The sequence below is a fragment of the Lineus longissimus genome, chromosome 11, assembly GCF_910592395.1.
Source record: "Lineus longissimus chromosome 11, tnLinLong1.2, whole genome shotgun sequence".
Classification (NCBI taxonomy): domain Eukaryota; kingdom Metazoa; phylum Nemertea; class Pilidiophora; order Heteronemertea; family Lineidae; genus Lineus; species Lineus longissimus.
The window spans coordinates 7839430-7862188 of NC_088318.1; the positions used below are offsets into that span (position 1 = coordinate 7839430).

Consider the following 22759-nt stretch of genomic DNA (forward strand, 5'->3'; position numbering starts at 1 on the left):
TAGGCACTGTTGTTGGTGTACTAGCTTCTGGTTTATTACTTCCAGCAAGATCTTTAATTTTATTAAAAATTGTTGTACCAATCTTATCTTTTAATGTACTTTCAGCATACAATTCACCATTCTTTTTAGTTAAAGGAAATGCGATATCATTATTGTCAGAAAACTTAATAGCATTCTCTATTTGGTTTTTGTCAACTTTTCAACTTCAACATTGTCTGGATAGTATACTAGAACATCACCTTTAACACGTAAATGTGGTACTAGATTATTCAAGTCTTCACTGACATATTTCCATTTTGATTTATTCAATGCTTTAAAGGCCATATATCAAGGTTTGAAAACATGCTTGATACTCATGAAATATGTTGAGGGTTAAAAAAACAAGATCCCAGACATTAAAAAAATTCTAATAATAAAGTCATTATTTAGTTATTTCAATTTTCAATTTTAAACTATTTGAATTTCCCACCACACACAACTTTAGATTAGTTCCACATGTGGCCGCTAGGGATTTTTTGATGACGTAGATCAGGTCAGTCAGAACAAAGCAAGATGGCTTCCGCATACAGTTCAGAGAGTGAGAGCAGTGAATTTGAGGATGTTTTGGTCGATACAGAAGGATATATAAACGTTGAGCAGTACATGTTCGAGCCATTAATATCACTAGATCATAATGAGAGTGATCATTCGGACGAAAGTGATTAGAATTTGTGGTTAATCAATTTGCATGGCAGACCTGCCGATATAGCAAAGAAGACATTGATAGACGGTTGCAGATGCATAACATGTATGATTTTTGAACAGACTAATGTTGCACAATATTGTTTCGCCTCGTCAGTGTTGTATCGCCAGTTATGTCATGACGCTGAACTACTATTGAAAAGTGACGGTATTATGCACAATCATCTTGACGTGACGATATAATGCCGTGCAACGTTAGATAGGCCTAGATGTCAGATGACAATAATCTGTCATTGACAGTGGCTGTCACTGACACTGACCTGTGTCGCTGTCACCTTGCTATGGCTGGAACACAAGAAGACACTATGCGGTATCACAGGCCCCAATAGGGCCTACACATTATGTATAACAACCGACCTCAGCAGCCTCGGGTTTTAAATGCAATTGACATGGTTGGAACAGCTGTTTTTAACAAGTGGCATTTAATATTCAGTTGGATGCAGATATCCGGCTTCATGTGATAATCCGTATCGACAAAGTGATCACTGCAAAGTTTGGCCGAACGCCCAGGCTTCCAACACTCCAAACGTTTGCCCGAATCCACAGCTTCCTCCTCTCTCGTTCAACTGGCTTTGGAAAATGGGTCCCATCCGTCATTCGATTGTTCTTTGTGCTATCCTTGACACAATTTGGAGCCACACAATACACCATAGTGAATGAAACACATTACTTCCAGGTGTGCATAATTAATTAAGGCCCTCCTGCTTTTATGATTGCATGACATGTACAGATAACCTGATCTACATCACAACTTTTGCTGAACCCGCCGCCTGGCTCTAACAAGCCAGTTGCTAGCCTGATTAGGTAATCAAGTTGTCAAACACATAATTGGCTATATCTTCAAAATGGATGGAGCTAATTGCATTTGGTTTTCTGTATTGTATAAAGTGTTAGGTACACTTTTGAAATCGTCTTACAGCAGAAAATGGCAAAAAACCTTGATATATGGCCTTTAACAAGTTTATCATCAATATCTTCGTAAATTGATTCTTTTATCTCAAGTTCTGCATCAGTAACTTTTGCTCTTTCTGGTGTAAAAATTGAATTATCAGTAATTAAATTACTATAAACACCTGGATTAGTATCATAACTTTCGTAAATAGTATCACAATGATTATTGCAAATACCAGTATCAAAACTTTCCTCAATATTATCACGATTTCTATCTGAAATATTGGTATCAAAACTTTCGTCAATAGTTTCAGTTGTTCTAAAATCATACATTCCCTCCATTTCAAACCCTTCACCTCCCTCACACATATTTATTATTTATGAAATTATCTAATCATAAATCACATAAATTGTTATCACATAATCATAAAAACAATAAATGCCCCACAGACTGCATACAGTATGAACTTAATTGTATTATGTGTTTCATTGTCATTTTTAATAGTGAAAGGAGAAACAATATCCTTGATAGGAACATCAGTACTAGTTCTGGTATCATTCTGTCTGTTAGCTCCTACAGTGGTAGTAACAGGAGGATCATTCACTTTCTCAACATTAGTCTCAACCTTTATTTTCTTAACACTATCTCCTTCTATTAGTGGTGTTGCTACTGTCTTCTTTTTATTGATATCGTTAATACCAGGTTTAGCATTACTTGGAGCTATCAAGATGTTATTATTGTAGTTATCTACCTTACCTACATTTAGAACCATGTTTGACCCTATGATGTACAGGCCAGGTCCTATTACAAAATCTAGTCTTGTATGTGTTTTGTTAACAGCATTCTGATACCTTAGAATTGATGTCCGAATATCAGGGTGTTTATTTATTGAATCCCTCAGCAGCTTTTTAGACTGCATCGGAGCATCTGTCCTGGGTATTCCAACTATTGGTGTTCTAGTTTCTCCCTGTGATCCCAAAAGACAGTAAACATATGTCCTGATAGAATCATTCAATCTCTATCCCTGGATTTGAAAAACCTGATGACTTAAAAGTAATAAACTGTTGGTATGTTCGACATGGTTTCTGTTCTATCACATCAAATACATTTTTATGTCTCCTGACATGATCTTTGATGAAGATATTAGGATACTTAAAATTAGTCATACCTACATCCCAAACAGATTTAAACATTGGTGGCATTCTGTTCTCATATACTTGCATCAGAAATAAATAAATTTTCGAATTATTGATGTAATAACCTGGATCTGTTATCGTCGGGTCGTAATCCGGTACACTCCAGGAAGTCCACCCCTCATTACTTTCAAACACTGAGAAATCATATTCATCATTTAGCTTAAACTCACTCAATAACTGTCCTAGTTTATTACGATTTATGTTATTGTTAACTTCATTGAAAAGTGTTTCACCTGGTAAAGAAGTTTGCAAGTTTTTCATGATTTTACAAATTTGATAATAAGCGTGAAACTGTAAAATGATTAATCATTGGATCACCCTGGTTTAAATGGTCATAAATTGAAATCCCATTAAATTCTTTTAGAGTGAAAAAACTATTAGGGGTAACATAAACATCAATGTTAAAAAAGTCATATGTAAACATATCCTTATGTTGTATTGTTAATGGGTAATACCTAACCACTTTTTTGTGTGGGCTAACCACTTTTGGGAGTTGAATAAAATCCTGTCCATGAGACCAACTGTTAATCCTACGCCAAGACTCTGGTGAAACGTCATGTGATAAAATAACTACCATTTCTATTTTATATTTAGCCTTAATTTTGTTATTAAATACCAATGTACAGACTTACAGACTTTACAGGTTGTAATAAGTTTAGAGTAATAGGATAATGCATGCTAGGTTATTTCGGTTTTGTATTGGAAATAAGGCAACTTTAATTGGGAAAAACACTTGTTTTGGCCTTTTTTTCTACAATAGTAGTAGATATCGTAGATTGCATTATCCTATTACTTACGTTTCACTTCATCAGACAATTTGATGCACGACTCAGAGAGGACTGCTCGCATGGCACGCTTTACAGATTTAACTAATCGTTCCCATAGCCCGCCGAAGTGAGGACATTCTGATATGGCGGATTAAATTTCCATTTAATGTTGTGCTGAAGGCATTCATCCGAAATCGTGTCTTGGTTCCACTTTTGCAAACATTAGCGCAATTCCCTTTCTGCGCCAACGAAATTTGTGCCATTGTCGCTACAGAGTTAACATAAACTCCAACTGCTGATGCGTTCTGTTAAAAAGTTTTTTACTAGTACTCTCTACTGATACTACATGTATGTTTATTGACTCAAAATCTGCATAGATAACAAAAGGAACTTTATTCTTTATTGAATGTTTTTCAAACTTAAGTTGAGACAATTTGAACATACTGATGTCAGTTATGTAGATGAAATGACCCTTGAAATAAAGAATATCAATGATGTCATTATCATCATAATTCTTACCATTACCAGACAGGTAGAGAGGTTCTAATTTTGCCTCACGTATGTTTTTAGCAGCTTCATTCTGTAACTTGAACACATTAATCTTACGATTGTTATCACTCTTGATTTTAGGGATATCCTTTTGAATACATACAGGAAAGTTCGTTATTCGTACTCCATACTGAGAGCTTGGATCGAGCGAAGCTCTCATGACCAAGTCAGGATCGACCTTAATATCATTTGCATAAATCTTTTCCAGCATTTCAGTAGTAAGTTCCACATGTTCTTGACGTTTTATTTTATTTTCCTCGACATATCTAGCAGTCAGTAGACTCCAGAGCAAGCACTTCTGATCATTTCCATGTTCCTGTTACATTACATTTATTACAGCTTTAGTGCTAAAAGGTAATCTAATGTAATGACCACCTTTGCACCTCTTGTAAGAACATATTGTCATGTCACAGGACTCAATTATGTTAAGAGACAAGCCACTTCCTTGAAAGTATCCCTCCTCAATCTGTGCTTCTATGTAGTTAACCTCTTCAGTACCAGGGCTAAATATCCCCAGAATACGGGTGTATACAAAACCAAGACCTAAGACATAAGACCTAAGACCTAAGATCCCCCGAAGTACAAAACTAAGACCCAGGTACAAAACTAAGATCCCGAGGTACAAAACTAAGACCCGGGGAGGCCAATTCCAAACTAAAATTTTGAAGAAAAATATCAGAGTCTTAGTTTTGTACATCAGGGGATCTTAGTTTTGTACGTACAAAACTAAGATCCCCCGAGGTACAAAACTAAGACCCAATGCCAAACTAAAATTTTGAAGAAAAATATCAGAGTCTTAGTTTTGTACATCAGGGGATCTTAGTTTTGTACCGGTTTCGCCACTTTTTGTGGAGCTGGATGGAGGCCGTATATGCTAGAGTATATGCTAGAGTGATGACCGGTCGTGCCTGCATAGTGCATATGGAGGTATTATTCAGATGGAGCAACTGCATGCATCTCAAAGGTGATATTACTACATCAAAATGAATTCGAAAGAGGGGCAGAATTTGGAAACTAAGATCCCCTGATGTACAAAACTAAGACTCTGATATTTTTCTTCAAAATTTCAGTTTGGAATTGGGTCTTAGTTTTGTACCTCGGGGGATCTTAGTTTTGTACGTACAAAACTAAGATCCCCTGATGTACAAAACTAAGACTCTGATATTTTTCTTCAAAATTTCAGTTTGGAATTGGGTCTTAGTTTTGTACCTCGGGGGATCTTAGTTTTGTACGTACAAAACTAAGATCCCCTGATGTACAAAACTAAGACTCTGATATTTTTCTTCAAAATTTCAGTTTGGAATTGGGTCTTAGTTTTGTACCTCGGGGGATCTTAGTTTTGTACGTACAAAACTAAGATCCCCTGATGTACAAAACTAAGACTCTGATATTTTTCTTCAAAATTTTAGTTTGGCATTGGGTCTTAGTTTTGTACCTCGGGGGATCTTAGTTTTGTACGTACAAAACTAAGATCCCCTGATGTACAAAACTAAGACTCTGATATTTTTCTTCAAAATTTTAGTTTGGAATTGGCCTCCCCGGGTCTTAGTTTTGTACCTCGGGGGATCTTAGTTTTGTACCTGGGTCTTAGTTTTGTACTCCGGGGGATCTTAGGTCTTAGGTCTTATGTCTTAGGTCTTGGTTTTGTATACACCCCCAGAATACCAGGGTATTTTTGGCATTTTTCAAGATTTGATAAAGTTTGTTTGTAAAATCCGTAGCAACCAAGTTTTTGGAGATAGACCCAATAAAGTTTACATTTTCGGAAAGGGGAAAGATAGGGCTATCGATTGGTATTGGTTGCTAGCTCGTGTTCTGGCGAAGCCAGTTTGTTTTGATCATGTTGATCAGAACTGTCAGATTTGCCATGTCCTTATGTTTATGTTTACATTGGGCAGAACCACTACCAGGATGATGTCTGTCATGTGATAACTGCTGGCTATTGTTGATTGGCTGCCCTTGCAGTGTTTATTTTGGGAACAGTATAAAGGCCTAGGAGTTCAGGGAACTAATTGCATTCCAAGCTGAGACTTTGGCTGAGTAGGAGCCAACACCGATTTCTTGAGAAGACAGAAGATTGCCAATGGTGGACACCTGGCTGGTATGGTAATTCAGCCATGGTGAGGTGAAGGGTCTGTGAGCGTGGATAGCCGGTACAGGAGAAGGGCCAAGGAAGCTTCTGCTGTTTTAGAACTATGCATGTGGGCTTAGTTCAGTACATGGTGGTACTATATTTGTTGGCTTGACCCCGAGCCCAAGGTGTGTCTGGCGACACCCTTTTCTGGAGAAGGAAGCCATCTTGTCCAGAGTTTATACATTGGAAAAAGCAGACCAGACTTGTATTTTATCTGCTACAAAAAGATGTTCTTTGCTCTATTGTTGATGCACGGATTTGATATACCGGTGAGGTGATGGTGTGGAACATCGATGTTTAGTTGAAGACGAAGTCAACCCATAGATTGTAGGCGTCAGTTAGTGATGGTGGTTTATGGTGCCAGTGTTCAAGAAGTTTGATGTTCTTCCTACCCTGTGAGATGTCCTTGTGAGAGGTCATTGATGTTGTGACGGTTCCGGAAGACGAGACGGCGGTGCCCGTATTTCCCACCCGTACTACAGTAACTCATTGATGATCAGTCCAGTCTAATTTGATCTCACCATTAGCGAAAATCGGTGTCTTGGAATGCCATTAGTCTGGACTTGATTACCTTTGGAGTATCTCATCAAATCAGTTAGTGCTCAACGTTAGAGTGTGTCTTTGCTTCACGCTCGGTCGTGAAGTGTTTTGTGTGAAGCACCGGTTGTGTTACCGTTTGTCGGGCACTTTGTATCGTGGACCAGAAGCACCTGTTGTGTTACCGTTTGTCGGCACTTTGTATCGTGGAACACTTTGTATCGTGGAATTATATCCAACTTAACTTAAACTGCCCCTTAGTGGATTGCAACTCCGTTGAGGTGAACAAGCTACAGCTCCGGGCCAAGTGGAGAGAATCGGAGAAGAGAGGCGTCCGAAGACGAGAGCGAGAGGGATCGGCCCAGCTGTGGATTGTGGATAGACGAATGACAAGGATTGACAACGTGATTGACTTGGTTAGTATGGTCAATCCTCGTACCTTTAATACAGTCCTCTAATTTTGATATTGCTTTGCAGCCACGCATTAACATTTGGTCTCTCCGACCGGATCCTATCTGATTTGGAGAAAACGTTACTAGTCCTAAGGGTGCAGTTTAAGTTGAGGAGTTTTATAGACTGATTTTATTATATTCGTCAAAAATTGTCATTTTGTTGCTGTTTCTGCGACCGGCTCGATGGCCACTCGTCCACGGCGTGAGGGAAGGCGAATACCTGCTCGCTTTGGTGAATATGAATGTGATGAAGGTGCCAGCTACTTGGGTGCTCCAGCCAGTCAAATGATGATGAGTGATGCTGACACGCAGTTGAAGTTAGAGCGAGCGACCCGCAGCCTGGAGAAGCAGTTTAGTCGGAATGTTACCAAAGCTGAAGGTGTGATAACTTCCTGGGGAAGCCGAACTTTGCTGAGATCCGTCGAGAAGCGCCTACATCAGACCTTTGATGAATTGAAGTCCGTTGTTGCGGATTTGTATTGCATGATGGGAGACGCCGAGTATTACACCAAGCTCCAGGATTAGCTTGATGAGATGACAGCCCATGCAGAGGATGTGTTTGATAACATCACCCAGCATTTGTATACCCGCCAAGGCGAACCTGAGACCTGTTTTGAAGGTAGCATTCATTCCGATCGATTGAGCGATGTCAAAGTTTGGAATTGGTTGATGGAGACTGCCACCAAGTCCAGGGGTACCGGTCTAGAGAAAGAAGAGAAACCTACCGAGAATCAGCCTAAATCGACTGCCCAGTTACTTTTAGTTGCCCAGCGGAATCCAGGTGGTAGTCATCGCCTGAGTCAGACAGATGCGGCTTCACAGCCCATAGGTGAGAAACCAGATGCTGATGACGACAACCGAGATGAGGAGACTAGAGAATCTGGGGAAGAAGATACGCAACAGCAGACTGAGGTGAAAGAGGTTGTGGTTGAGAAGAATATGGTAGGAGATGGAAAAGTGGTTGTAAAGGCTGAACCTGAACCTGAGCAGCATCGTGAACCACCTGGTGAACCATTGGTATCAATGAAGTGCAAGATTGCCAGCAACATACAAGATGGGGTTACATCAGAAAAGAAGATTGAAGACGGTGCGAAGCCAGAATTGTTCAGCAGTCGCCCAGGTCCTTTCCAATTTAGTCGACACCCAAGATTTCCAGTTGGAGCGATGCTGATAAAGAGAGAAGAGCCTACTCAGCCTAGTCGATCAATCATCAGGAATGCACCAGTTAGGACTAGAAGGAGTCCCAGACGAGAGCCTAGTCCAGAGCAGGAGGAAACCAACCCAGCAGCACTCCGTCAGTTCTTCCAGGGGATAGCCAAGCCGAAGTTGCGACATTTCTCAGATAAAAAGGACAACCTCTTTGACTGGCGAGAACAATTTGATATTTTTGTTGACTATGCCAAGATTCCAGTGAAGCACAAGATGGTAATGCTGAAGTCTGCCCTTGGTGGCAAACCGCTCAAGTTGATTGAGAATTTGGGATACACTGAAAGACAATATGAAATGGCATTGGATAAATTGGACATGCGATATGGTGGCGATAGGCGATTGTTACAGAAGCAGATTGACAAACTGAATGACACACCCAGAGTTAAGATGGACGATATACGCAGTATTGAAGAATTCGCGGACACACTGTATGACACCGTTGGGAAGATGGCTGAAAGTGGTCGCCGAGATGAACTGATTGGTGATTCAGCGATGTTAACCATGGTGATGAGGTATGTTCCTGAATCTCTACTGATGAAATACTATGACACAGACCCCGATGAAGATGGTTTGGCTACCTTTGCTGACTGGCTGATGAGCTATGTGAATAGACGTCTGGAGTTATTTCAGCTTAGAGCACCAGCAAAGAAACCCAGTGACACTTTTAAGAGGCCGGATGGCGAGATCCAGAAGAAAAGGACCTTCTATAGAGACAAGAATATGTCGTGGAATTCCAACACCACCCAGATGACAGCATCCTCCAAAGTCAAATGTCTGAAGTGTGGAGACAAGCATGGGATCGAGCAGTGCAAAGAGTGGAAATTGATGACTGTTCACCAGCGATGGCTGTTTATCAAGGATAAGGGAGCTTGCTACCGGTGTTTGAACAACACCGCCCATAGAGCCAGAGATTGTGACAAATCAAAAGTCTGTGGGAAGGATGGTTGTGAGAGGCAACATCACTCAGACTTGCATTCTATGCCCAAACCAGGCAAGAAGGATGACAGGAGAGATGAGCCAGTTCCACAGAAGAAATATGACCCCTCCTTTCAGAAGAAAGGAGAACCTGAGAAGAAAACCACTCAAACCAGCAGTCGTGTCCTGGCAGACAATATTGCTATTGATGAATTGCACTGAGGTTGATTCCAGTGTTTGTTTTGGGGAAGAATGGGGAAAAGGTGACAGTCAATGCTTTACTGGATGAGGGCTCCGATACAAGCTATATACGTGAAGGAGTGGTGCAATCATTAGGCATCAGTGGCGTCAAAGGGCAGCTGGAGATAGCAATGTTCTCCAGTGCAGTGTCAACTCCCAGCTTGAAGACCAAGGTCATCATTGAAAGCCTAGATGAGAACTTTCGGAGGGGGATCGAAGTCTGGACCATGACGGAGATGTGTGCCAACATGAAGGTTTTGGATTGGGCCAAGCTGAAAAATGAGTATTCACATTTGAGTGGGATACCATTTCCCTCTTGTCCTGGAGGAAAGACCGTAGACCTTTTGTTGGGTTCTGACTATCCTGAATTGGGAGTTTGTTTGGAGGAACGACTTGGAGATCCTGGCGAGCCCATAGCTAGAAGGACCCCCCTAGGTTGGACGTGTGTGGGGAAAGTGAGAGCTAGGAGTGGTTTGATACAGCAGAGTCAGACATTGTGCATGACTTCTAGTCCAGGATTTCATGCCCTGCCACTGGATGAAGGTTTGAGAGCCCTATGGAACCAGGACTTGATCAACTGCCGAGATGTTCCAAACTACACAGTTGACGAAAAGAGGGCCCTGGACATAGCGGAGAAAACAATGAGACCAATTGGTGACCGGTTTGAGATTGGTATCCCTTGGAAGCAAGACCAACCAAATCTTCCAGATAATCGAGGAATGGCAGAGAGGAGGCTGAGAAGCTTAGAAGCACATCTAAAAAAGAAACCAGAGGTGCAGCGACAGTATCGAGATGCCTTTTAACAGAATGTTGATAAAGGATACATCCAGAAAGTTGGACCAGTTGAGGCGGCAAGAGATGGATGGTACTTGCCCCATTTTGCTATCGTGAAACAAGACAAGCAAACCACCAAGGTGCGTATAGTGTATGATGCAGCTGCCAGGTTTGGAGGAACCAGCCTCAATGATGAAATGTTGCCTGGGCCAAATTTGCAGAAAGACATTCTGGAGATCCTGCTCAACTTCAGACGGCGCCCAGTTGCTTTGATTGGCGATGTGAAGGAAATGTTTAGTCAGATTGTGCTCCAGTTAGAATGTAGACGTTACCACCGCCTCCTGTGGAGAGATTGTTACACAGATCGACCGATGGATACTTATGAAGCCGTGCGAGTAACATTTGGTGACAGGGCATCCCCATTCCTAGCCATGTATGTGCTACAAGACCAAGCTCGACGGGCAGCACCAGACTACCCCTTGGCAAGTCAAGTGATTAAGGATTTCACATACATGGATGATGTCACGAACAGTTTTGAGACCACTGCAATTGCCACAAAGATGATACCGGAGCTTAAAACAGTTGTGAAGCCTGGAGGATGGACAATCCGGAGATGGAGCAGCAATGAGCGAGAAGTGCTTGTTGGCCTGAGTGAAGAAGACAAAGCGACTGGTGTCCGCTTCCGAGACAGCGACCTGCCTACTATGAAAACCCTTGGTGTCTGGTGGGATGCTGAAACAGACGTCTTCAGTTACTCCGTGAAGTTTGAGATGACCACAGTCAACACAAAGAGGGAGTTATTGAGTCTGGTAGCATCAGTTTTTGGCGCCTCTTGTGATCCGAGGAAAGATTGCTCTGCAGGGGGCGTGGATGAGTGGGAAAGACTGGGATGCTCAGCTGACTCCAGATGTGAAAAAGGTGGCAAAAGACTGGATCCAGGAGATGAGTCAAGCTCAAGATCTGAAGATTCCGAGGTGTTACAGAACGCGGCCAATCACTGATGTGAAGCACATTTCGATACATGTCTTCTCCGACGCGTCCCGAGAAGCCTATGCTGCCTGTTGTTACATAAGATTTCTGTATGATGATGATACGACACAGGTGACATTCGTTGCTGCCAAGGCAAGAGTTGCCCCGCTGCGGGCTATCAGTATCCCAAGATTGGAGTTGATGGCAGCGGTGCTAGGTGTAAGGCTAGCCGGATCATAGCCAAGATGCTGGAGATCTCAATTGGAGAGCACAGATTTTGGACAGACAGTACAGATGTACTATACTGGATCAGGGGACAGTCTCGACGGTACAAGCAGTTTGTGGCAAACAGAGTATCAGAGATACATGAACTCACCTTCCCCCCAGCAATGGTGTCACATTCCTGGAAAATTAAACCCAGCAGACGACCCGTCACGAGGTGTGAAGATGACCGAGATGACTGACGATAAGAGATGGTGCAGAGGGCCAGATTTCCTGTGGAAAGGAGAGGAAGAATGGCCAAGGCAGGTGATGGAATCACTTGATGTGTCTGGAGCAACTGTTAGTGAAGTAGCCATGGGTGAAGAGAAGAAAGAGGCGAATTGCGCAGTAGCCCAAGTGAGTACACCAGTTCTACCAGCCGCATCATTTTCCAGCTGGACCAGATACCGAAGAATGGTGGCCTGGATGCTGTGCTTTGCCAAGAAACTACCCAAGAGGAAAGATGGGATGCGATCATTTACTCATTCTCTGATGAGTTGAGGCAAGCTGAGATTGGGATTTTGAGAGATGCTCAGAGACAAGTCTTCAAGTCTGAGATGTTGAGTGTACAGAAAAGTGAAGAACCCTGCCGTGGAAGTCTGAGAGATCTATGTCCCATGATTGATGACGATGGCCTGTTGAGAGTTGGTGGGAGATTGGAGAAGTCAGATCTGCCCTATGACGCTCAACACCCAATCATACTGCCCAAGAATCATCCTGTGACCACTTTGATCATCCGATCATTCCATTTGTTGGCATACCATGTGCGTGGAGTGAGTGGACTGCTTGCCGATATCAGGACGAGATATTGGCCGGTGAATGGGCGAGAGGCTGTGAAGAAGTACGAGCTCACATGTGTCAAGTGTAAGGAACGAAAGAAGAAATTGTACCAGCAAAAGATGGCGTCACTACCTGGTCTGAGGGTCAAGATTCCAATCTGAGCGTTTGCCCACTGTGGAGTTGATTATGGCGGGCCATATCTTGTCAAGGTGACCAGGAAGATGAGGGACAAACGATACTTGTGTTTGTTTACCTGTTTGGCGTCTCGAGCGGTACACCTGGAGGTGGCTTTTGGATTGGATACCGCCAGCTTTCTGAATGCGCTGAGTAGGATGACAGCCAGACGAGGGCGCCCTCAGGTCATGGTCTCTGATAATGGAACAAACTTCCGGAGCGCTGACAGAGAATTAAGAGAACTGGTAAATGAACTTGACCAAGAACGCATCACCAATCATCTTGCAGAGAAAGGTATTCAATGGCGGTTCAATCCTCCCTTAGGAGCCCATCATCGAGGCGTCTTTGAGATCATGATAAAAGCTGCAAAGAAAGGGCTCAAGGCAATCCTGGGAGAGGCAGTGGTGAATGATGAGGAGTTTTCAACAGCTGTGGCAGAGGTAGAAGGTCTTCTGAATGCCCGACCTATCACCTACTGTGGCCAAGATCCGAAAGATGAGAATGTGTTGACCCCGAACCACTTTTTGATTGGACAAGCCGGGGAACAACTTGCTCCAGAAGTCACAGATAAGATCGCTTTCCATCCAAGAAATAGGTGGCGTTATGTACAGGACTTGGTGAAGAAAGTGTGGATTCGATGGCAAAAAGAATTCCTGTCCTTACTGCACAACAGACCAAAGTGGTTCAGAATTGAAGAAGACATTAAACCTGGAGACATAGTGTTGATGGCTGATCCAGCAAACCCGCGCGGGAGATGGCCATTAGGAAGAATTCTAGAGGTCTTCCCGGGATCTGATGGCAGGGTCAGAGTTGTTCAAGTCTTTTCAAGAGGAAAAGAATGGCGACGACCAGTGAGCAAGCTAGTGCAGATTTTGTCTGCAGACGAAGACGCGAGAAGACCGATTTCGGATGATCGAAACCAGAAGATGACATCAATGGCAGACAATGACGATGATGAAGACGAAAAGTAGAGGACCCATTTTGCTTCGCTTTGTGACTTTGTCAAGTCACAAGGGGGGAAAATGTTCTGGCGAAGCCAGTTTGTTTTGATCATGTTGATCAGAACTGTCAGATTTGCCATGTGCTTATGTTTATGTTTACATTGGGCAGAACCACTACCAGGATGATGTCTGTCATGTGATAACTGCTGGCTATTGTTGATTGGCTGCCCTTGCAGTGTTTATTTTGGGAACAGTATAAAGGCCTAGGAGTTCAGGGAACTAATTGCATTCCAAGCTGAGACTTTGGCTGAGTAGGAGCCAACACCGATTTCTTGAGAAGACAGAAGATTGCCAATGGTGGACACCTGGCTGGTATGGTAATTCAGCCATGGTGAGGTGAAGGGTCTGTGAGCGTGGATAGCCGGTACAGGAGAAGGGCCAAGGAAGCTTCTGCTGTTTTAGAACTATGCATGTGGGCTTAGTTCAGTACATGGTGGTACTATATTTGTTGGCTTGACCCCGAGCCCAAGGTGTGTCTGGCGACACCCTTTTCTGGAGAAGGAAGCCATCTTGTCCAGAGTTTATACATTGGAAAAAGCAGACCAGACTTGTATTTTATCTGCTACAAAAAGATGTTCTTTGCTCTATTGTTGATGCACGGATTTGATATACCGGTGAGGTGATGGTGTGGAACATCGATGTTTAGTTGAAGACGAAGTCAACCCATAGATTGTAGGCGTCAGTTAGTGATGGTGGTTTATGGTGCCAGTGTTCAAGAAGTTTGATGTTCTTCCTACCCTGTGAGATGTCCTTGTGAGAGGTCATTGATGTTGTGACGGTTCCGGAAGACGAGACGGCGGTGCCCGTATTTCCCACCCGTACTACAGTAACTCATTGATGATCAGTCCAGTCTAATTTGATCTCACCATTAGCGAAAATCGGTGTCTTGGAATGCCATTAGTCTGGACTTGATTACCTTTGGAGTATCACATCAAATCAGTTATTGCTCAACGTTAGAGTTTGTCTTTGCTTCACGCTCGGTCGTGAAGTGTTTTGTGTGAAGCACCGGTTGTGTTACCGTTTGTCGGGCACTTTGTATCGTGGACCAGAAGCACCTGTTGTGTTACCGTTTGTCAGCACTTTGTATCGTGGAACACTTTGTATCGTGGAATTATATCCAACTTAACTTAAACTGCCCCTTAGTGGATTGCAACTCCGTTGAGGTGAACAAGCTACAGCTCCGGGCCAAGTGGAGAGAATCGGAGAAGAGAGGCGTCCGAAGAAGAGAGCGAGAGGGATCGGCCCAGCTGTGGATTGTGGATAGACGAACGACAAGGATTGACAACGTGATTGACTTGGTTAGTATGGTCAATCCTCGTACCTTTAATACAGTCCTCTAATTTTGATATTGCTTTGCAGCCACGCATTAACAGCTCGTATCTGTAAATTGGTGATCAAATACCAAAATCGATTGATTGGTTTTTTGATTTTTTTGATTTTCAAAATAAAACAATGATTTTTTTGGTAAACTATGACTTCTTTTATTCATCCTGAACAAAGAATCAATTATTGATAGGTCTGATCATGTACATCTACATGTAACAGAAATCGATTCGAAAATGTTCCACCACGTGGTAAAATTGGTTTGACTTGCACTGTGTATAACTGTGTATAGAGCTGGCATACAGCCGGCAAAACCCGGAACCGAGGCACCATCTATCCAGGCAAAGGTCTAACTGGCCCTAACGAACATCAAACACGGTAAAACAAGCAATAGTTCAGCGTACCAGGCTTGAGAGAAACAACCCCTCAGCCTATTATGGTTGAAGGTGAGAAAATGGTGAAGTTAGCTTAGTGGAGTGGCTAGTTTGCATCTGGGAATTAAAATTGTGGAAACCTATTTTGAGGATGTGAGCGTGGCGGCCAACATTAGGCCTACACCTACTAAAAATTGATTCCATCCTCCAAGCCGTTCTCCTCGAAATTGACGGAAACCGATTTCAAGCACGTTGCCCTGGTAACCATATTGAAAATCGGAACGAGCCCATTTTCAAAGGAACCTTGCTCTAGTCACCCTCAACGTACATACCAAAAATGAATTTAATCGGACGAACGGTTCTCCTCGAAATTGACGGAAACCGATTTCAAGCACGCCGCCCTGGTGACCATATTGAGAATCAGAACGAGCCGGTTTTCGAACTGAACCTTCCTTTAGTCACCCCCAACGTACATACCAAAAATGAATTTGATCGGACGAACGGTTCTCCTCGAAATTGACGAAAACCAATTTCAAACACGCCGCCCTGGCGGCCATATTGATAATCTTAACAAGCCCGTTTTCCGAAAGGAACCTTCCTCTAGGCACCCCCAATGTACATACCAACAAGAGGCCCAAGGGCCTGGCGCTCAGCTGATTTAAGTACAGCGTGTATGTGTACTAGGGAAGCAAGTGTTAAAGAGGTCAGGGTTCCTGCCAGAGTGAAGTTAAGGAGACATTTCTTGTAGGTTGGTTTAATAGTTAGTACTAATGATGTCTGAAGCAGAAGATTAGGCCAAATTTTTACAATCGATTTGAAAATCTGGAAATGAGAGATATGTGAGCATGATTACTTCTGATAGAAACACTGGCATAATAGGAATTACCGGGTCCAGACAATCTAAGGGCAAGAAAATGCTTTAAGAGGGGTCATATACTAGTAACTCCATTTTTTTTTCCATTTTCTGAAAATATATGGTTGGCAGATTCATAATCCAAAACAGTAGCTTCTGAAGATGACGAGATACAGCTGCACCACATAAAACGACCAATTGATTTTTGAAAATAAATCCTTTTCAAACTCCGACAATGGATTTAACAAGAGGCCCATGGGCCTGGCGCTTGCCGACAGGACATGTAACCATTGATAGCAATTAAAAAAAGGCACATGGGGATTGTGCCGAGCTGACAGGCTGTATGAAGTAGCTTTTATACGAGGACTGAAGATGTCTTTTGTTGTATTGTCCTGATTGCAGAGTAGGAGTGCTGAAGGTGTTCAGCGAACATGTAAATTACCATATTTCTTACTTGTATGAGGAAAGTTGGAAGTGGTCCATATGTGGTAGTTGGAATCTGTGGTTATCTTTCTGATACTGGGGCAATGCAGCATAGCTTAGATGCTGAAGACAGGAAAATAATTGAACAAATGAACGGAGAGTTGAAAAATGAGATGTTTTTTTATTGGTATCAAATTGTCCTGACCAGCAGGTGATTGGAATCATTTTCAAAGTATACATCGGGTGGTGCAGAAAAAAATGAGTCCACAAACCTTTTCATTATAAGTATGGAAATATTTATCATGCTGAAATGCCATTTCATAATTATTTGACTTCTTTCCCGCCTTACTATGAAATTGCAATGAAAAACCTAAATTATTTTAGAAATTACTTGCATTTGAAAAATTGAGGTATGATATCAAAATGCCAGGCCTATGACATGTAGGGTGATTCATAAAACATATTTTTTAGCTATAACTTCCATAATATTCCAGATAGGATAACTATTTTAGTGTCGAAATATAGGTTTTTTGGTCAAGGTATCATTTAAGCCTGGTTTCGGAGTTGCACCACAATTGCATTATGGGAAATCAAAGATGGCTGTGAATTGGGCTAAAAAACCAGAATCATTTCCCATGATGCAATGGTGTAACAACTCTTAAACCAAGTTTAAATGATTTCTTGGTCACGACAACCTATACTTTGACATCAAAATCATAATCATACCAGCAATATTATGGAAGTTATAGCCAGAAATTGATTTTAGTGGTTATTGAAGGTCTGGCATTACACGTTTCTATCTAATTTTTCAAATGCCTATTACTTCTAAAACATTTCAGATGTTTCATTGAAACTCTTATCAGAAGATGTGAAAGATGTCAAACAAAAAATGTGCAAGAAATTGCATTACAATGCGATGGAGACTTTTTGACTGATAACAAAATATATCGTGTACTTGTTTTTTGTATGCCACCTGATATAGTTTTGATTCGTGTGAATCGCATTTGAATTACATATAGAATTAGATATAGAATAACAGATTAAACAAAATGAAATAAAACAGAGGATAAATGCAAGTTTGACTAACATGATTAACAGATGGTCAAAAGTTCAAGGCTGAGCTCACTTAATTCATCAGTTTTATTTATTTTTACTGCTACATCAATGGTGATTTTTTAACTCTCAATCTTCATGGGTGGAGGTGATGCCAGTGAATTGATGTTCCATGTATAAGGTCACATGTTTTTTATTGCTTGGTTTACAGGAGTGGAGTGCCAACCTGGTATTTTTTCTGGAAGAAATAAAATTGATATTCAAATGCTTCGAAATTTGTAACTCAAAAATTGGGGTCTTTGGTAAAAAGAAGTAAGCCCTTGACTTTAGAAAGGGTGTAAGATCATTTTAGACATATCATGTGACGCAATAATTATACTTGGTATTGACACTGTTGAAGAATTCTTTTGAATATAACACCACTTTTCATATTATGTGTCAATCTTGTAAATCAAGAAATATAAAACATGTGACGTAAGCAGATGGTGAACAGCTGGTGAAGGGAAGGAATAAACAAGCAGCCTGTATGGTGTGAATTTGAAAGTGAATGAACAGATTCTCTTCAATATCATAGATGTTCATGTAATAATTAAGTAAATGGGTCTTCAGGAAATAGAATGTAATTAAGTGAATTCAGCCTTATAAACAAAAAAAAGTTTATGGATAGGATGCCTCATGAAATATCTATTTAACGGGGTTTAGAGATTTTCACAGGGTTCTCAGGTAGGATAAAGCATTTTCTTTTGGACTCTGCATTATTTGAAAACTTTCTTCTCTTTTGACATTTTGATAATTTGTGATTTTTTCCCTGACATTCATTTCTTCTGATCCCCAAAATACATATCTGAGGTTTTTAAAAATTTCACAGTTAGTTGTCAATATTTTAAGAATCTCTGAATATCATGAAAATTACTTGGCTTATATCTGTTATTCAGTGGCAATTTTGTAACTCGAAATTTCATGTGTGCCTATATGCTACTCTGTAGTACATTGTATGTGATGGCACAGAAAGAAAAATTTTCAAAATTTGGTATAGCATGAAGATGTGATCTAATTTTCAAATTATTTCTTCATAGGAGGTTTTAGAATTTGCTGTTATTTTATGTTAAATTGGAAAAGTTATAAAAAGTCAAAGACAAAAATTGTCACTTAGGATCTTTTTAAAAAATATCATTATCAAAATATCAGATAGTTTTCAAATTACGGAGAGATCAATAGAAAACACATTTTCCTACTGAATGGTGAAAACTCAATTAAAATCAGCCAACTCATTCCATAGATATTTCAGGAAACAAGGTGTCCATATACCATGAGTGTACATACATGTAAAACAGATGTTATAATGGTATGTCTTATTGTCCTACTTCCTGGCTTTTTTGCCAGTTACTCAATGAACTCACCACTAGGTGCCCATGATTTAACTTGACTTTAAGACTCTTCAACTCAGTAAAATGATGAACTTGGTATACAAAGTTTGGTAACAAAACTATTGAATGTTTAGTAGATACATGTCACTCTTCAGTATTTATTCCATGGCAAATGATGTGGCTATGTAATTTGAGTTGATTGTTACTGCGAAGGGTTTAGCTGAGAGGAAGAATTCCTCGACTTCATCAGCAGTGTCCAGTGAAACTTCTTGAGCTTTCAAGAAATCAGAGAGCACCGGATTGTGCGCACTGATGCGATACTTGACACCATGGTCAGACAGGTTTAGTTTGACCCTGACTTGTTTAAGGACAGAAGCTGATAGTTGTCTCATGTTACAGCATTTACACCTGTATGTATTTTGCAAGAGGTCTACTGTATTAACAATGGCTTTGCAGCTGTTGCATGATACAATGATTGAACACTGAACACTCTCACATTTAGCACTGGTGAGTTTAGTAAGATCTTCTAATTCAGGCAGGTCCAAGCAAGGGTTTTCCATTTCATCAGTCTCTGTGATAATGGTTGATGTAGTGGTCTGGAGATGTTTGATGTTAAAATTTGATACTGAGAGATTTGTGAATTTATAAGTATGGTTGATTTCTATTATGTCAATGCTGTCTGCCCAAGCTGTGAGTCTGACAGATGTTTTGTCATCTGCAATAGCGAAAACCTTTTTTTTGGTTGGCTCCGTTTTGTAGCTGAGTTGAACCTCACTTTGTTCTTCGACTACTTGGTTAACAAAGGCTGTGATATTGATCTGAAATTTAAGAAATAATAGAAATGGACTAAGTGTAAGGTTGGAATTTTAAAAGGAAGTTGTCTTAAAAGTAGACCAAAGTCTACGTTTCTTCGAGAGTGAATGGAGAAATAGGGGGAAAAGTAGTAAACAAAGTTGATTTTGGTTTCCGTACTGTAGTAGTAAGATAATGGCCAGTAACGAAATGGTAAAAAATTAATGGACTGTATGCACGTATCAACACGGTGGGCTAATATTCGAATATAAGTGCTTTTAAATGAACAAGAAGTGAACCATCCAATGATTCCAAAAAGAACATTTTCATTTATTTCTGTATATGTAGCAGTTGGTTTAGAAATTAGTAACAATGTTATTCCTGTAGAGACAAAGACTGTACAAATGATGGCACCATAGAATTTACCTTATTCTTTTCTGTTGATGGAATTTTGTAAACGAAATCAGTAACAGTTGTTGTTACGGGTTGCTGAAGTTTCGGTGTCTTGTACTTAAAGGAAAGAGCTTTCTTGGTGTTTTCAAGGGTGGTGTCCTTGTTGACTTTGATATCTTCCTTGGTGTTGTCATACCAGTTGGGTGTTGTGTGGATTTTGGCGAGCTTGATTGGGCTTCTGAAAAGTAATGGAAATAGTTGAAATCAAATGGATAATTTCTTTTTAGACTGAGGTATCATTTAGATAGAATAATAAACATGTGAAAACTGCCTGAATGATTGATTTGAGTCACCAGAACACACATGATGACTTTTTCTGGCTATTGAACTGAATGATTGATTACAGTCACCGGAACACACATTTTTTTCTGGCTTTTGAAAGCTCCAGACCAGAGGTAGAGGGCTTTCTGGCCCGAGAAAATTTGACTGCGTTCTGGTAAGAAGGATCAGTGAAGAGGGCATTTTTTTATTTTTCATATGCCACAAGTTCGCCAAAAACAAGCTGCACTGGGATAAAAATATGAATAGAAATACTGGAATATAGTGAGAAAAGGAACAATTTCCCATGTCGTCATGTGACTGAGGTAATTGTAATGCCCTGGGGAGATATCTTCTGGACAATGTCTCCATATGGATGGCAAGCGGTGAGCATTGAGCAGCAAGTGGTGAGCGCTGATTGACACACAGTAATCTCAATTCCCCTCTGGTTGATTTGAGGGACAATGCAGGTGCTGGGTCAATTCTTGCCTATACATGAATAAGTGGTATTGGTAGTCTTGAATAAGTGGTATTCTCGAATAATCAGCTTTTTTTTTTCTTGTCCTATTCATCATTGCTTGGAGTTAACAAGAAATCAAGGACTTAGTGTCCTTCTACTAGGTCAATTTAAAGATTTTACTTCAACCGCAATATAAATTTTTGAAAGGCCAGGGCTAAATCTATCAATGTACATTTTTTGGTAGCTCTACTAGGTCTTGGCATGAGAGTTAGAAATTTGGGGTGATCATCATAATCATTGTAATGCAGTATTGAAGAAACTGGACTCTTACTTTTTCTCTTCAGCCTCCTTGAAAAAGGTGTGGTGTCTTTGGTGAAAGCAAACCACTCGTTGAAATTGTGTAGATCCTGTTTGAATTTGTGAGTCGAAGTAGTTCATATTTGTTTTAGATCTTTTCACTGGTGAAGTATTATGAACAAAGCCGACAACTGACTTGTCCTCTTCGGGTAAAGGTCTTTTTTGTTTGTTTGATGCCACATCCTTGTCTTTCATTTCCTTGTTGTTGGTCTCCATTTTGAATTCTGAGCTGGAAGTGGAAGAAAACATATTATATACATTTCTGAGAACACCTTATATACCGTACTACAGACTGATGATGTAATAATACAGAGTGAGGGCCTAAAATCTTTGGTACACGGAAGGAAATAAGTACAGTAGAGCTTGAAGCAGCATTGAGACACTTAATCTTACTGAAATGTAACAACAGGTTAGTTAGTAGAGTGTATTAAAGGTGAACTGAAGTCACAAAAATCTGCTGATCACCACACTTGTATAGTTATCTCTTACTTCTATGTAGCTGATGCCCTGATACCAAGGTTCCAAGCAGAAGCCAAGTCAGTTCCTGTACACACTTCGTGTTACTGAGAACACCTTTGTTACAATGTGTCTTCTTTGACCAACTGATTGTGAACACAGTAGCCCCCACAAAAAGATAGTAATCAAGGCTGTTCGGAGACTTTGTTCTCCCTGCTGTAAATTCAACTATGAAGACGGGTGCAAATGTTGCTAGCCGTCATAAACCAGGAAAAAGCATCTGGCCGATTATCTAATTTCAATTATTTTTAGGGGGAAGAATCCTGGACCTCTCTCAGGTGAAAACAGATTGTGTCTTTAGTGCATGGCATAATGATCTCAGCATAATGTAGGGCTGAATTTGACCTCATTCAGCTCAAAATTCTTGATCTGCCGTTAACGGTGAGCCAATAAGTGTTATACCATGTTACTGTATACTAACATTTTTAGAGTTGGATTGTGTGTTGGATATTGAGAGTGAAGGTTTCAATCAGCATAGTCTTTTCTTGAATGAAATTAGCACGATTATGGATAATCCATGATTCCGATGGTAAATGAGTTTGTCTAAAGGTATGATCCTCCCATTTATGTAATCCATGATTCCGATGGTAAATGAGTTTGTCCAAAGATATGATCCTCCCATTTATGTAATCCATGATTCCGATGGTGAATGAGTTTGTCCAAAGATATGATCCTCCCGTTTATGTAATCCATGATTCCGATGATGAATGAGCGACTCCAAAAATATGAACCTCTTATTAGATGTTTTCCATTTGGATCGGTTGAATGTTCATTCAGAAGAAAATACACTAAAGATTTGTTTGTTACACAGTCCAATTAACAGTTCAAGCACATAGATGTTAAAGTCCATAAGGTAACACAAACAGAGGTTGTTCTCCATGTTACCCCCCCCCCCCCCCCCCTCCCCCAAGTTTCATATTGACTTCCTCTACAAGATGC

General features: G+C 40.7%; 2 protein-coding genes across 3 annotated transcripts; one reads left to right on the forward strand and one right to left on the reverse strand.

Moving 5' to 3' along the window:
- Positions 1-12748: 12748 nt before the first annotated feature.
- On the forward strand, positions 12749-13561 carry LOC135496150 (uncharacterized). The gene has a single exon (XM_064785296.1). It carries the CDS (start codon positions 12749-12751, stop codon positions 13559-13561), a length of 813 nt encoding a protein of 270 aa, XP_064641366.1.
- A 3164-nt stretch (positions 13562-16725) lies between these two features.
- Positions 16726-22316, reverse strand: LOC135495838 (uncharacterized). Of its 2 annotated transcripts, XM_064784817.1 has the most exons (4): positions 22242-22316; positions 21279-21533; positions 20203-20407; positions 16726-19802 (listed from the first exon to the last, which is right to left on the reverse strand). In XM_064784817.1, exons 2-4 carry the CDS (start codon positions 21518-21520, stop codon positions 19143-19145), a joined length of 1107 nt encoding a protein of 368 aa, XP_064640887.1. In that variant the 5' UTR covers positions 21521-21533; positions 22242-22316; the 3' UTR covers positions 16726-19142. The 2 variants fall into 2 exon arrangements, with proteins under 2 accessions (XP_064640887.1, XP_064640886.1); XM_064784816.1 differs by lacking the exon at positions 22242-22316 and having other exon boundaries at positions 21279-21983.
- Positions 22317-22759: the final 443 nt, after the last annotated feature.

Excerpts from the sequence above, each read along its gene's own strand:
- LOC135495838 (XM_064784816.1), bottom strand. The coding sequence starts at position 21,553 with ATGTTTTCTTCCACTTCCAGCTCAGAATTCAAAATGGAGACCAACAAC. Across the intron at positions 20,408-21,278 it reads AAGGAGGCTGAAGAGAAAAA|AAGCCCAATCAAGCTCGCCA; the intron begins GTAAGAGTCCAG and ends ATTACTTTTCAG. Across the intron at positions 19,803-20,202 it reads CATCAACAGAAAAGAATAAG|ATCAATATCACAGCCTTTGT; the intron begins GTAAATTCTATG and ends CTTAAATTTCAG.
- LOC135496150 (XM_064785296.1), top strand. The coding sequence starts at position 12,749 with ATGACAGCCAGACGAGGGCGCCCTCAGGTCATGGTCTCTGATAATGGA.